We start from the raw sequence: 16409 nt of genomic DNA, 5'->3' as shown, positions 1-16409 counted from the left end.
CCACTGGCTTGGCAGGTAACACAGGAGCGACAAAACTCCTTTGTATCTTCATTCATATGAGGCCAGTGAAAGTGAGGGACAAGCCTGTCCCAAGTCTTGTTCTGGCCTAAGTGTCCTGCTAAAGGAATGTCATGGGCCAAGGTAAGAAGGAAGCCCCTAAATTGCAGAGGTATGACCAACCTCCTGGTTGCACCAGGCTTGGGGTCTCTAGCCTCTGAATAAAGGAGCCCTTCATCCCAATACACTTTATGGGTACCTTGAGCATTCCCAGCAGCCTCAGCAGCAGCCAGCTGTCTGAGGGGTTCAAGAGAGGGACAGGATAACTGAGCCTGCCTCAAGTCAGCCCTTGAAGGTCCCCCTGTCCCCAGAAACTCAACCTGATCAGGTTCAAGCTCTTCAGGGACAGTTCCTTCAGGGTCCTCTAGATCAGCTTCCTGGGAAGGCTGATCATCACTCTGAGGCAGGGGGGAAGGCACAGCCTTGACCCTCCTGTTCTTCTTCTTGGTAGGTGCTTGGTCCATTGTTCCAGGATCCAAGACCTGTGGTTCAGTGAGGCACTTTTTGGCCTGTGACCTGGTCACAGCAAGGACATGTGATGATATACCTAACATCTCTGCATGAGTCCTGTACTCCACTTCTGACCATAGAGAACTCTCTAGGTCATTGCCCAACAAACATTCTACTGGGAGGTCTGCACTAACCACAACCCTTTTGAGGCCAGTTACCCCTCCCCATGAGAAGTTAACAACTGCCACACTATGTGAAGTAGTGGCATTGCTGGCATTGGTCACCAGGTAGTTCTCACCTGGTATGTACTGTCCAGGATCCACAAAGCCTGGTGTCACCATAGTGACACTGGCACATGTGTCCCTGTAGGCTTGAGCCACTTTGTCATTAATTAAAGGAGTCTGTCTGTACTTGCCCAGGTTACTGGGGCTCACAGTCAGGGACAAATCAATGTCCCCATCACAGATCAAGACTGCCTGGGTCAGGGTTCTGTCTAAGTCAGAATCTCCTTCAGTTCCCATAGTGATTCCCACTACACCCTTTGTCTGGGGACCAACACTGCTAACAGTAGTACTGGGAGCAGGTGCCTTAGGGGCAACAGTGTTGGGGGCTCCACCCTTTTTGCAATCACTAGTCCAGTGAGTTGTATTTTTACAATGATTGCACCAGGGTTTCTTCTGACCTTCTTTCTTCTTTTTGGACTGTTGGGACCCACCCTCCTTAGTAGTAGTTTGGGGCCCTGTTGAAGACTTCTGGTCTTTAGGTTTCTGATCTCCACCCTTTTGGTCTGTTTTCTTCTGATCACCCCCTTGGCCCTGGTTCTGGTTCTTTTGCTTAACCCTGGTTCTGACCCATTTGTCTGCCTTCTTTCCCAATTCTTGGGGAGAGGTCAGATCAGAGTCAACCAAGTGTTGATGCAGTTGCTGGTTTTGACAGTTATTTAAAATCTGTTCTCTCATCATCAGATTATACAATCCTGTAAAATCAGATACCTTACTTCCCAGCAACCAACCCTCCAAAGCCTTAGTGGCACATTCAATGTATTCAGACCAGTCCTGAGTCTGTGTCTTTTGGGTGTCTCTGAACATTAACCTGTACTGCTCAGTGGTTAAGCCTAACCCATCAACTAGAACACTCTTCAGGACTCTGTAGTTTCTGACATCCTCTTCTCTAACAGTGAGGAGTCTGTCTCTGCCTCTTCCCTCAAAGGAGAGCCAGAGGATTGCTGCCCACTGATCTTCAGGAACCTGCTGTACTTTGCAGGCTCTCTCAAGAGCAGTTATCCACTTGTGGATGTCATCCCCACTTTTGTAGGGGGGCACAACCTTAGACAGGTTTCTATTGTCGAAAACCCTATCTTTGTCCTTAGGGACAATGCTGCCACCAGTGGGTATAGACCCACTCTCTCTAGGTTGCCTAGCCTTGTTCAGTTTTTCTTCCATCAGGGCTACTTCTAGCTCCTGCTTCCTGATCCTCAGCTGGGCTTCCTGCATTCTGGCCTCATGTTCCCTCCTCTGAGGGGTGGTCATCCTTTTCCTGGAGTGACCTTGAGAGCCTCTAGAGCCATGGGAAGCATTGGAGTCACCTGAGCGATTCCTTTGCCTTCCCAGCCCTGTGTTAAGTCCACTGGGGAGATCCAGTGGGTTGAACCCACTGTCAGTCCCCAATAGCCTTGGTTTAGCTGGGCCAAGTTTAACACTTGGCACTGGGCTAGTTCTCCCTTCATCCTCACTACTGTCAGTATCCTTTTCACTCTCATCCTCTGTGGTAGGCATCCCATCTAAGGGGTGACTATTGGGAAGGGGTACTTCAGTGGCATCTTCAGAAGGGGGGCCTCCTGTTCCTGTCCCTAAGGGGGCTAACTGGGAAGCTTTCTTGAGTGCTCTCTGATTCTCATCATTCTGTAAGAGCTCTCTGAGCTCAGCAGAGTTTGGGTTCTTGGGCTGTTTAAGGCCTCTAAGAGTTGCCAAATGCCTGAGCTCATTCTGATTAAGGGTAGCAAAGCTGGATGGTGCCCTCTGGGGGTCACTCTCAACAGAGATGGGTACAGTGGACCCCTCTGCCCCGGCCATTGCTCTTAAGTGTGGGTGGATGTGTTGCAATCTACCTACACTTGTGTTTACCTACTAAACCTATCTAGTAGTTGTAGTCAGGGTGTGCTACTCCCTTTGCTCTACAACAACTAAGTTCAGTAGAACTTATGTATATCTAATCTTGTTTTATATGTACCTACAGGTACCTATGTGATCTTTCAATTGGTAACCAAGAGATTACAATGGTAAAACACAGCAAGCTCAAATCCAACCGCTGCTCACCAATGTGGGAAGTTGGCCTGGTATATGCTGTTCACTAGTTCTAGTGACCACCTTGTACCATGCCAAGCAACCCTTATGGTGTGGTTGTAAGTCAACCTTTTCGGACTAGCTGCCCTAGTGGTAGCGTAGGCTAAGCAGTCTTTGAGGCTAAACTCGTGAAGCGTGTTAAGCAAGCTGTTTTACCAATAGTAACCCCCTTTTATACCAATGAAAGGACACCACACAGATATATATTCAAAATATATATGTATTTATTTCTCAAAGTAACCCCTAGTCTCTTTATGAGCACAGGAGCACAAATCGTCAAACAAGTTTATCACAGAATACACAGAAGTTGCACTTTATATGGATAGGCCCTGGTGGCCACTCAAACCATATACTAAAATAGTGGTATAAGTACCACGAACAGAAAAGGGAAAAGGCCTAGGGCCTCTAGAATCGCTGGGCCTACAAGGAGCTAACGTCAGTTAGTGACCAGGAGGTCCACGGGTGGCGTGTGCAGAGCAAATAGTCACACGCGTGCTCCCATAGGTTTCAATGGGTGCGTAAAAAGTACAAAGTTACTGCAAAAGGAATCTTCCGGATGACCTAGGAACTTAAGATTTGGAACACAGGCACTAGAGATGTATTACTACACATGGGCACCGGAGTACCAGCTTTACCTCACCCACAGGAAGCGGGTGCATAGGCCTCAAAGTGCGTCGGGTTTCTTCTATCTGTTCCGTTGAGCCTGGGACAAAGATGCTGCAGGCGGTCGGTCGGGAAGAGATGCAGTGGATCCAAGAGTGGATCGGAGATGTTGAAGACCTGTAAGCAGAGGGGACAGTGTTCACAGTCACTAGCCAGTGACCAGCGTGGCACCAGGTGGGTACCAGGCGATGTCGGGTGCAAACAGGTGATGAGGGGTAGCTTGTCTCCGCAGCCACGTGGTCCCTGAAGGTCGACGACGTCCAGGAGTCGGCTCACGAGCTGTCCCACGCAGGCTCTCGCTGTCGGCGGTGTCGGCGACTTGATCGAAGCAAACAAGCCTTGGCAAAAGCAATTGCAGGAGGATTCGGAAATCAGCTGTTGGCTCTGACCAGCAAGGTCAGAGGGATTGTTCCTTTGGAGGGGAGCAAGGGCCAGTCTGGAGCAACCAGACCAGCGGTGTTTGTCGTAGATTTCGTCGCCAAGATGGCCACTAGCCAGCGGGCCAGCAACCGGTTAGGCGCGTCGAGTGGCAAAATGCAGAAGGGCCCCACGCAGATCGTGGAGATGCTGGAGGGCTCACCTTTGGTGCAGATGCTGCTCGAGGGTTGGGCTTCTCAGGACCCAAAGCACAACTTGGAGGGAGCCTCGGTTGTTGCACTGGTCAGCTTGTCGTAGTCGTTCCAAGATGGCTGGCTCCACGTGTCTCGGTGCCTCCACGGGTCTCCTCTTTGCAGGGACTGTGGATCGGGCGGTGAGAGGTCTGGAGGTCCAGGTCTTGTCAGTCTCTGGGCTCGGGCTCCGGCGGGAGGCGGCGGCAAAGCAGACGGTGATTCGCTGGATGGTGCTTGCGTTAGCAAGGTGGTCACTCCCTGACCACAGGGGAGATTGGCTTCAGTCCTCTGTGCAGCAGAGCGTCGAAGTTCCCGTCTTCTTCTTAGTTTTAAGTTGATTCCAGGATGTCTGAAGTCTTAGGACACAGCTCCTACCTTTATTCGGATTCTAGGGGCCGGACTACCTGCTAGGTCCCTCCCTATGGGTGGGACCAGGAAGGGGGGTGGTTACACCCCCAATCCTTTGTCCAGCTCGCCCCAGGCCCGGGACTGGTGTGCCCCAGGACCGGTTTGAACTGGCATATGCACCGAGGCTCCTTGTGAGCCACAGGCATGTCTGGTTTCTTTCAAGCCCTGCCTGACCAATACACAAAATCCTGTCTGGGGTGGTGCACGCACCTCCCCTGGCAGGAAACCCTTTGTCCACACCTCCCAAGCTGGAAGGACTCCCAGCAGCAGGAGGGCAGACTTGTGTCTGTGGTGGCAGCATCCATTTTGTGGAGCTGAGGCTATGTCTGATTTTACCCGGGTTTCAGGTACTGTACATGTCGTGTCCCTCTAGAAGGGTGGAATGCTAACCCCGTCGCCAGAATTGGCGAGGGGTTAGTATTCCAATTCGTATGACACCTTACTCGACATGTTTTGATAAAGCCAAACCAAAGATAGCATTTAACCGCGAGGTTCATAATGCACTTAAGAGTATATGGTATGACGATATCTGGAAACAGTAGAAGGAAGTTGTTCCGACCACTGCAGACAGGCTCAGCTCATGCCAGAGCACCATCTCACATGGAACCAAGCACTCTGCCTTCAGGATTGTTAAGGCCTGCCATAGGAGTGACTTATAGGTTACCAGGTGTCCCATTTAAGGTTAGGTATAGGTATACTACACCTAAGTAAGAGGTGATTACACCAACTTACCCCAGCTGAGTGATCAGCCAGTTGTGTCAGATTGTTAGGCCAAGCCTGGGGTGGCATAATACATGCTGCAGCCCCTGGCAGGCCTTGGGTACACCAATGCCCTGGGTACCTAGTGTACACTGGTACAGGGGCTGACAGGGTGATCCACTTCCAATTGGTTATGCACCTAGGGTGCATAGTTTTAATTTAGTAGAGAGAACAGCAGGCTGGGGGTCTGATTGGCAGGCCCACAGCCTCAATATGTCAAAAACCAGTGAAGCAAAAAGCAAAAATTTGGGGTGACCATAGGATAGCAGACCCTACTCTCCTACATCTAGGAAATCTCTAACACAGAATAAATGTCAATCTCAGGTTAGGGGTATATCTGTAGAAGAGCACAGCTTTATTTACAACAGCATGATGTAGAAAAGTATCAGTCAACTAGTTATAGAATTTTCCTGTGACGGCAGCAGCCATGGAAACTTTGATATCCACAGGACTCCCTGGTTTATAGATGTAGTGTCCTACTCCAGCATTGAATTGCTGTATCCAGAGCTGCTGGTCATGGAGATTGTTTAAACAGTGTTCCAGAATCAGGGCAACCACTGTCCGCTAGCGGGAGACTCTGCAAGGACTTAAGGTAAGTGGTGAAAATCCTTGTATCCCTATCTAGTTCGAAAGGGGGGGGTTATAAAAGTTCACACAAGGTCGGACAAGCCCAGCAGGCTTGATTGCTGTCTAAAGGAAAACAGCAAGCTTCCAACAAGAGTGCAGATATTTCTAAATCCAGGCCATCCACATTAAAACTGGCATCCTTTATAGGACTGCAAGATGCTTGGATAGACATCTAGGACCAAACAATCCCCTTAGAAGAAATTCTGCTTCTTCTCTAGTGTGTCTGACACTCCGGACCACTGGGCACTCAGCTTGATCAAGGAAGGTATATGCCATCCACCTCTCTAAAGGACCTGTGTGTATCGTCCAGCAATGCAAAAATAATTCACAGAACTCTTGTAAGTAGTAGAGTAACATGTTGTAGGAGTGGAATCAGTTCAGCATTAGACCTGTATGACTGAAATCAGTTTCCCCTTGTGGAGTCTTTCTGTGTGATCTTGCCAGCGCAGGTCTTGGTAGCCAGATTTTGGATGACAACTAGGATCAACAAGAATATGGAGGACTACCATTCGCCCCACACTGGGGTGTTCACGGAATTTTTCTCTATAATGGCTGTGTGTTTTATTTAGGTTTGTTCACTTATACTCTTCAAGGGCTGGCTGGCAAAGCTCAGTCTCCAGCTGTTTGCCACGAGAAGGTAGTTTGCAAGACTCTGCAATTTGCGTTATTGATCGACCAGAAAAACTCTCCTCTGTTTCCAGCCCAGGGATGACAAGTATAGACAGAGTATTGCTTAATACCTATTGTTATCAATTACTTAAACTATACAGAGTGGGCTTTGTCACCAACCGGAAGTGTATTTCTTCCTTCCCACGTTCTGTTGCTAGTTTGGTGTATCATCCGCCCTCTATGAAGGGCATCTATTCAAATTCATATGGAACTTATCTGTTCCAATTAGCTCTGCTAGGTGTGTCTGCCATTAAGTTTCTCATATTTGGAGGATTATGTTAAAGTTTCCCCCTTAATGCTATGGCTTTTTGTTTGGTCAAAGCCTGAAACAAATTTTAACTGACTTGTGTCATCAGAATGTCTGCGACACGTAAAGTTTTGTAACATTCCCTGACTGACATATATAAAGGAGAAATTTACCCTATTGGGGCGGCCTTTTAAGAATTCCGAATGTATTTTGTCAAAGCAACTGTCAAGTTTGAATTTTTTTTACTATGTTAGCAAGGAACAGAGAGCACTAGAATGTATCAAGACGAGAATTGCTCCTTATCAACTTTTATCCACCAAAAATCGTATGAAGCTCTATTTATATTTTATGTTTGTCATAGGGACTATTTGGTTAGGTTTCGGTTTAACGCAGCTCAGCTTAGGATAGTAGATAGTATTATCTCCTATCCTAAAGTTGCAGGCAGAGAATCGGATCTTGCTAAATTTCCTTGGGACTCAGTCAATGGAAACAATGTTGCATTTCTCTTCCTTTGCAAGCTTTATACTGCTCCAAGAATTTTTTTAATCCCTTTATTGAAGTCTGTTAATATAAGAAAATGCAGGCTGGCCGGATTACATTTGCAAATTACTTCAATTAGAGTTTGTTTTCATAATCCTTTATAAATGTATTTCGGCTGCAGTAACACTGAGAAATACAATGGGAAAGTGATATATGTCTGTAATACTGCCAGGGCCGAAAGATGTGACCTAAAAGGTCTACGAGTTTGATTTTCTCTATAGATCTAGGACGAATGCCGGAGCATGCAGTCCGACATTCCAATTTGGAGCAACATTGGTCAAGGTAGCAGGAGGAGGTATGGTTGGGGGCTGTAACTTGAGCAGTGTGCTTTGCCAGAAAAGACAATGTGTCTGTTACCCTCTCTCATGTGTTAGCCTGCAGAATGAGAAGGGTTGACATGGGTTTGCAATTCGTGCTAAAATATAGTGTTAAATTATAGATTTGCATTTTGTGTAATTTTCCCGCTTTGCCAATAGTTTTTTGTTGGTGTGGGGCTGACTTTCACTTGCTTTTGGTCCCTCAGTGCTGCCAGCTTGCACTAGCCTTCCATGAGCAGTGAAGACGCAAATTAACCCTCGTTAGAAAGGAAGATCAGGATTGAAGAGCTGCGAGTAATTCATAGAGAACTACTTTTTTTGCATTTTGGCACCTGCAGACTGAATACATTTTTATAAAACGTCGCTGAATCCAAAGAATACTTGCACCTTAACTGGGGCAAGTTGTAGGCCCTCTGGGCAATTAATGAGGCTATGTGGGAACCCACTGGAGGGGGGTGGATGCATCCCCCACACGATGCATTAAAAAGCCTGCTGAAAGTCACCTTAGACTTGTGACCTTAAAAAAACACACTGCTTGCTACCCTGTGTGCTACATGGCCGCGGAGTTCCTCAGGGGCCTCCATTATCCTTATTGTGTTCATTTGGGGGTACCTTATCCATTCAGGTCAGCGATCCTGATTCAGCCAAGAGTCTCCTTATTTTTGTAAGCAATTTTTATTTTATTTGTCTCCATCCTAAAATTGCCAACTTTTCGATGCCACTAAACGGGGAACATAAACTCCGGCGATATTTTATTTTATTTTCTGAATCTTTACTGGTTCCAAATGCTGACGTGTATTATTATCCTACAGACATTCATGCTGCTGTTTTTATTCTGCGGTGCCTTATCCACTTACCTGGTTTGCTGCTTCCTTTCCCTTGCCTTTCATTACTTGTTTCTTGCTTCCTCTTTTGTCCCTCTGTCGTCCTTTTTATTATGTACCTTTTCTCTATGTTCCTTTTCTTTTGCTCCTCTCAATTCACCATTATTTGAAAAGGACAGTGCAAGGCAAGAGGTTGAGAAACCACCCCCGTCAGCCCTCTCCCGATGCCGTGACGGTTTTATCTCAATTGGAGCGTTGCCCATTGGCTTTGGCCCGGTGAATGGTAGGCTGGCTTCGAGATACGAGTAGTGACAGCGATGCCTTCCTTGAGCGCTGGTGAAAATGGAGCAAGGTTAATTGGATGGAGGGAAAACTGGATGGCGAAGCATCCAGGGAGAGAGGGTTCATTTGAAAAGGGCGTGAATGCCCTGTGGGACTTGTGCTAGGGAGGCATCAAATTGCATTTAACTAAAGCTACACGGGGGAGGGAGGTATTGGCTAAACAATCTAATTAGGTAATTTGAAAACCTCCAATGGAGTAGGAAGTTTGCTTTGCAATAAGTTGGTGCAAGCTGAGGCCTCCTTTTTAGGTCTCGCCTGAGCCAGCGCATGCGCTGCAAGACACTTAGTAAGTGGCTTTTAAAAGTGCTGCCACACGCTTTTGCTGGCCTAGCGCTTGCGGTTACGCGCATGCGCGCAGCCGCCAGCTTTCAGCACCCGAGGTACCATCTGGAGCGCTATCATTTTCACTTTTGCTGCTGCCGTGCGCACAACACTCGCACTGTTTTTTTTAAATGTCCTTTTTGCGCGTGCACACAACTCGCTCACCACTCACGTGTTTTTTTTTTTTAATATCTTTTTTGCGTGCACACAGACAACTCCTGGGCTTGCTGTATCACCAGGCATAAAGCATGTGCCGCCTTTCTTTTCTTATGCAAGCCGTGGCGTGCTCCATCCTGCTTGTTCTTTATTTTGTTCATGTTTATTTCGTTCATGCTTGCTCTTTGGTGCTGTTCAGGTTCGGCTCCTAGCCATCGCCCCCCACCCTCACCTCCTAGCGGTCGAGTATTCAGAACCATTTTTGTATGATGCGAGACTGTAAGGAGCTTGCCTCACAATTTTGTTCCACTTGATGTGACGATCTTTCACACACCCCCCACCACCAACTCCAGCTGAATATGTGTTAAAATTTGAACAAGGTTCTGTTCTTGACGTTGTACTTGGGCTTCGTTACTAATGAAGCGACTTCCTGTTCCGTTAACAAGGCAGTACACTGCCTTTCTCTGAGGGCAGCTCGGCTCCACCCACTTGAGCTACGTCAGCCTCCAAATCCACCAATCCGTGACGCACTGGAGTGGCAGACTGTTGGCTTATTTCAAAATGTTGTAGAGAAGCAGTAAGAGCAGGATCCTGGAAAAAGTAATGAGCTATAGGGGCACAGGTAGGGGGTTAGGGTAAGTGTAGTCCTTTCAGCTACTCCCAAAGAAGCATATGTCAAAACACGGTGTTCAACTGTGCAGCACATACGTACGTCTGCGACCCTCCCACTTACTGCAACTGCAGGTCCTAATGCTCAGAAGCTTATAATAAGGAGAGTGCATTTGCCCAAAACGCTGGGGAGTCAGCGTACTGCTTATTTTTAATTAGGGAGCTACACATAGGAGGAGATATTCTCCTGCATTAAATTTAGCGGAATGTTGTGTTCAGTGCTGTTATTTTATTGGTGCTATACAGCACATAGTGAAGTCACATTATCCTGCCTCATACAACGTGTAAGGGCATGATATGACCAAAAAACATATGAGCGCTGGCTTAAATAACCATATATCTGCCTGCCTACATTACCCTCCACATGACTACTCCATAATTGCATGAGCACTGAAGGACCGCTCAGGACATCATGCTTAGCTTATTACTTGACAATTTCCTGGAGCTTTATAGAACAGATAGCATGGCAAATTGCATGGCAGACTGCTTAGTAATTGTGTAATAACCTTAAGATAATTAACCGCACTTGATTGGTGTGTTAATTTCTTCCCTGCTCTTAAATATGTGTGTTGTCTTTGATATGCGGGTTTTTATTGCATTTTGGTATAGTGTGTCTTTGTTTCTGTCTGATGCTTTATTAGTTTCCATGTGTGTACATGTTTGTATCTGTGTTTGTGTGTTTTTGTGTGTCTTTGTTGCTTATCCTACACTACACACTTCATGGAGCACGCATTTTTCTTTTAGTATAACATCAAAATACATGCGGATTCGTTCACACTGCCATAACCCATGGGCATTTTTCCTTCCTGCTGTACACGTCGAGCTCTGCCTCCCCTGTTCTCGGTTTACGCTCACCCAGGGGTCAAATCTGCTTCAGAGAATCCCGAAAATAAATGTTCACAGTACCCATACCACGCTGTAAAACCTACTTCCTTCTACGCTATACGGGACCGCCATGGATGGACTCGGAATGGAAAGCAATTACAAATGCAGTCCTGGGATTTTTTTTCTCTCACAGCAAGGCCCAACGAGCTTTGGAAACATAGATTCCAACCAGTACATGTTATGAAACTGGATAACTTCACTCACAGGCCCAGGCCTCAGACAGTAGTTTATCCAATAAGTTATGGTCACGCTTCTCATGGGGACCTCGGGCAACTAGGGCGGACTAGGCCATATCTTCTATTTATACTGTTATTTATCAATGGTTTCCCATGGCCACAATACTGTTGTACTCCAGCCAGTAATCAAGTTACTTCCTTTTGGCACTTGAATGCCCACAGGTTTTTACAGTTTACTTAAATGTATTTCAGTTAAAGACGGTCCATAACCATTAAAACACACACATAAAATATACAAACAAAAATACAAATTCAGAACAATAAATCAACAACAAAATAAAATTTTAAGTTAAAATTCATTGTTATCGGCTTTCCTTCAAAGAAGTATAAAATAAGATAACTCTGTCCACTTTTATTGATCTCACCATAATGCAATTATTTAACAAGCACTGGCATAGCCAATAGGTCTCGCCTTTGGGACCTTATAAGTGCTTAGCCATGCAACAGTTGATGTTGTTGCACCAAGGATATTGTGCTGCATAACTAAATACTTATAAGGTCCCAAAAGTGAGACCTATTGGCTATGCCAATGCTTGTTTATAGGTGTATTGGCTTTTGTTATAACAGACATGCGCAAATCAGAACTGTTCTTTGATCACATCACGTAGGTGATGGCTATTGAATAAAAACAATTCTGTTGATAGAATGTTAAGTGTTACGATCCTGAATAGCTGTTTGCATAGTTGCTGAACCATCTAAAGAGTTTGTCTCCCTTTTGGCGGAAATTGCACCATTAGACCATATGTATTTACGATGTTTGCTGCTTCAGTGCTCTTTGCAATAATGTAAACCTGTTTAAATACGATGGAGAAATCGTCAAATAGGGGTGGGAGTTGTTACCTGCTTCTGGTGTTGCAGTGTTTGTGAGCTAAAGGTACATCACAGTTTGGGTTTTGCAGTGGTTGTGAGCTGAGGGTGCGTCATGCTTCTGGTGTTGCAGTGGTTGTAAACCGTGGGGTGCGTCATGTTGGTGCTGCTTCCAATGGCTGTGAACTGAGGGTGAATCTTGGATTTGGTGTTGCCGAGGGTGCATCATGCTCCTGGTGTTGTGATGTTTGTGACCTGAGGGTGTATTATGGTTTGGTTGTCGCCGTGGTTGTGATCTGAGGGTGCGCCATGCTCCTCCTCTTGAGATGTGAACTCAGGGTGCATCATGGTTTTGGTGTTGCAGTGTTTGTGAGTGTCATGCTCGTTCTCTTGCAATGGTCATGAACCAAAGGTGTATTATGGTTTGGCTGTGGCCATGGTTGTGAGCTTGAGGGTGCGTCATGCTCTTATAATATTTGTAAGCTGAGGGTGCATCATGGTTTGGGTGTTGCTGTGGGTGAGCTGAGGGTACCTAATGCTTCAGGTGTCAACGGTTGTGAGTTAGGGGTGCATCATACTTCAGGTGTTGCCATGGTTGTGATACGATGACGCCTTATGGTTTTGGTTTTGCAACAGTGGTCAGCGGAGGGTTACTCCTTTGGGTTTTGCAGTTTTGTCTAACATCATTCAGATAGTTGTGACATGAGGGTTCACTGTATGTCGAGTGTTGTATGTTACAACAGCTGTGGCCTGAGGGCACCTCTCGCTTCATGTCTCTGTGTTCAATGGTGTACCAAGCTTCGAGTCTTGTGAAAGTGAGCATAATGCGCACCATGCTTTGAGTGTTACGATGGTTATGAGCTTTGTGTGTTGTGATGGCTGTGAGATGAGGTTGCCCTATTCTGTGAGTTTTCAGCTGGTTGTGAGCTGAAGGCAGCTACCTCAAAGTCTTCAGACTAACTTGGTTACATTTAATGTTGCTTATAGAAATAGTCCACGCTGAGTCCGTAAATTAACCTCCCATCAGCTATTGCAGAATTCAGGGTCCCTCCATAGATTATAGCCTTATCCAGACTGTGCTCTCTTCTGATGCTTCCAGTGCATTTTCACGCCTAACCTCTTGATTTTGCCTTCTCTCTTTTCCAGGAACCGGCCAGTTGAGAGCAGGTTTTCCCGCCCTGAGCCCTCTTCACGCCTCTCCAACGATCTCAAACTTGGACAGACTCAACCCAGGTAAGTTACTGTACATGGTCCCCTAAATGCGCCCTACTCCGGTTTTGACAGTGGTGTTTATTGAGAGGTCGGTATATTAACACCTCGGGCATCGCCGGCTTTAGCGCTGGTGGCGCCCGGTGCGACAATCCCTTTTGGCGCCCCCACGTCCCATGACACCTCCTTGGCATCTCTCACTGCCACCTTCAAAAGTGCCCCTCATCCCTTATATCATAATATATTGCTTAGCACAGTGCCCCCCCTCCACGGGTCAGCGCCCAGTGCGACCGCACCAGTCTCACTGCCCTAAAGCCGGCCCTGACCTCGGGGGTGCCTGTGTGTTTCTTAGCTCCCTCAAGAACGAATGTGTTCAGGTTCCCCATAAGGGAAGTGATGTAATGGGTGTTTTGGCGCCTTAAATGTACGAGTCTGTTAGAGGCATTGATGAGGGAATTTTTGTCTGGAATCACAAGGAGTGGAGGGAGAAGGTGTCTGGAAGGCAAGAAACAATGGTTTGTGAGCTATGGATCATTGGTTTGAAGTTCAACATAAAAATAAAAAAACCTTTAAGTCTTACCATTTACGATCTACGAGAACCATGAAGAATGTTTTGTGCTTCCAAGGAGAAGCGAATAATCTGTAAGTTTACCAGTGAACACACTTGTCTTGTTGCTGTGTTCACTGGTTTAGGTACTTTCCTCTAACCTGAATGACGTCAGAGGGTGGGGGTTTGGAAAGGCGTGCCCCATGATAGTTGAAGAGGGAGCACTTTGCAGGGCGAGTTTTGTCTGCTTAACCACGCATGCCTCCTCTATGGCAGAAGTGTTCAGTGTAGGCCCAGGAGGGCTGGATCCATGTCAGATTTTCAGGGTAACAGCTACATTCTATTTAGATTCGTATATGTACATGTATCTTATTTTGATGTCCTGAAACTCTTGTCCCTACATTGGAACCCCTGAATTTAGGATGATGCCGATGATGGTAGACAGTCTAGTGGGAGAGACTCGTGAGCAGTGAACATTAGATAACAATTGTGATTGCAGTTTTAAAGGTTGTTTTCTTACCTTGACCTCAAAATACGATGAAAAATGTTTGGTGAAGTTCCTGTTGGATCTGAGATTAACGCCTTCACGCTCATCCTCATATGAAAGTTCCTCCTTAATGTAGGAGTTCTAATCAGTCATTCAACGTAAAGCTTTTTATGGCTTTCATTTAATGCTGGCACATTTCACCCATTAGAAACAGACATTGTGATTAATGTGTGTTCACTGCTGCTCTAAGGGCTCCAGTTTTACTGAGTGATACTCTTATAAAATTTGATTTCCCCACCCTGCCGTTTATTTACCAGTGCCTCTTTCTATAATTTGGGATTGTTCTAAAGCGGCAGTGGGCAGCACGCCGCCATCACCCCCGTCTTAATCCGCTTTCTGTTGGCCTAAATGCTCACCTAAAGCCAGGCCTCTTAGCCTTTTATCCAGTAATTGACTTCGCCGCCTTCCCTCTGCTACCCAGGTTCACCCTCGGCGGCTCCTTTGCTGATATCTTGTCTGCAGTGAGGGAGCGCCACTCCTTTCACAGCCGTCATCTTGACCAGAGCCATGTGACATGAAATAAGCTTGTTAAAACGAAGGATGGCGACTCCCTTCATCACCGTCGCACCTGGGTTTCAATGCCCTGATCTCACTCACTGAAAGCTTTAGGCTGCTTTTTTTTATTTTTATATTTTTACGTGTTCTTAATTATCTAATATAGTGCTAACTCTACCCACAAGGATTTCTAAGTGGTCTCCAATACGCATGTAAAACAGTCAGAAACCTATTACTTGACAGCATTTAAACAAACAAAGCGGGTGTCTGCAGATAATAGTAAGAACATGAAAAATCCACACAGTAGATGATGTGGTTGGGAATGACAATGGGGTATATAGCAAACTGAGGAAATATGATGAAAATAGAGCTGGATAGTGAGGTTTTAAGGCAAAGCTTAACCCTCACAAATTCAAAGGGGGAAAAAGTCCAAAATGATGCTGAGTATCACTCATAACTTGCCTGTGACACTTACTGTAAAGCTCTCCTCACCCAGGTATAAAATCTTTGTATGCTACAAATTGGAAACAAGCAGGACTTCTATTGACTAATTTTCACTCACAATTAAAAAGAAATGAATAACCAAAACAACATGGTGTGCTGACTATTGTGAGTCAAGGTGAGGTTCCACCATCCAGCTTTGCGAGCTCATTACATTGCTTCTTGATAGAGAAGGTATGTCGACGAGTTGTGGTACTTTCTTAACAAAGCATCATTATGAACGTATCAACAAACTGAAGGAAGTTTTATGGGTGAATGAAGGAGCAGTAAAAATGAACAAGAGTCATTCGATTAAGCAGAGATGCAGACAAGTAGGAACTTAGGTAGAGCATAAACTAACATGAAGACGATGAAAATGCTTCCGTAAATTGATGCTAATTTAGCATGAACCAATTAACAGAAGATAGAGAAATTATCAGATCATATGGTTAGATGGCACTGTTTCTAAAGGAGCGCGTCTTCAGTTCACTGGAAAAAGATCTGAAGACTGTAGGTGAAGGGCACGTAGGCAAATTGAAATTATATTCTGTTTCCAGTTAGCCATTTTGAGGCATTGACTAACTTGGAATTTCTAAAGAGCAAAACATGGTGTGGAAGTGGTAAACTATTAAACCTGCGATGCCACTTCTGGGTGTGAATGAAGGGACACAGTCTGGTTCAAGAAAACATTCTCAGTGTACTTTGCATATCTGTCAATTTACCCGCCTTTGACAGGTGTCGCCCTCCCACCTTCATAGAGAACAACAGGCCTCCATAGACTTTAATAGGGTTGCCCTTATTTGAAACCTGCATCGGCGTTCTAAAATCGTTTATCCTTCTTTCATTTGAATGGGAACAACCTCTTAAGTAACCAAAGTCAACCCCACTCATGAAACAACAGGTTGGCAGGTATGACTTTGATGCCACGTATCGCAGCCTAAATGTACCTTTATTCTTAAAGTCTGAGCAAAAGAGGTTAAATCTGCATAATTATATTTACCTCAGTACACAAATGTAGATGTAGGCATGTTGAAATACGCCCTCACCAAATACACCATCCTTCACAAAATATAAAGTCATGAATGTTCACTTTAGATGAGTTGGAATATTTTAAATGGCAGCAGAGATCTGTGAGCATCAAGCTTGGCCACAAAAAGGTGCTTCATTAGTTCCAGGTTATTTTCAGGCACACCGCAGTAGG

The 16409-nt window shown here is 45.7% G+C and overlaps 1 protein-coding gene across 2 annotated transcripts in view; it reads left to right on the top strand.

Annotated features, from left to right (window-relative positions):
- Positions 1 to 16409, top strand: part of ZBTB46 (zinc finger and BTB domain containing 46) — a 299861-nt gene that overhangs the window by 189645 nt on the left and 93807 nt on the right. For both annotated transcript variants that reach the window (XM_085619618.1, XM_085619619.1), the window contains one exon: positions 13077 to 13163. In XM_085619618.1, coding sequence (XP_085475744.1) covers positions 13077 to 13163 — 87 coding nt within the window. The remainder of the gene's footprint in view (positions 1 to 13076; positions 13164 to 16409) is intronic.

The sequence above is a fragment of the Triturus cristatus genome, chromosome 7, assembly GCF_964204655.1.
Source record: "Triturus cristatus chromosome 7, aTriCri1.1, whole genome shotgun sequence".
NCBI classification, from domain to species: Eukaryota; Metazoa; Chordata; class Amphibia; order Caudata; family Salamandridae; genus Triturus; species Triturus cristatus.
The sequence above is the reverse complement of the archived record's forward strand: the minus strand, read 5'-3'. Positions and strand labels throughout refer to the sequence as shown.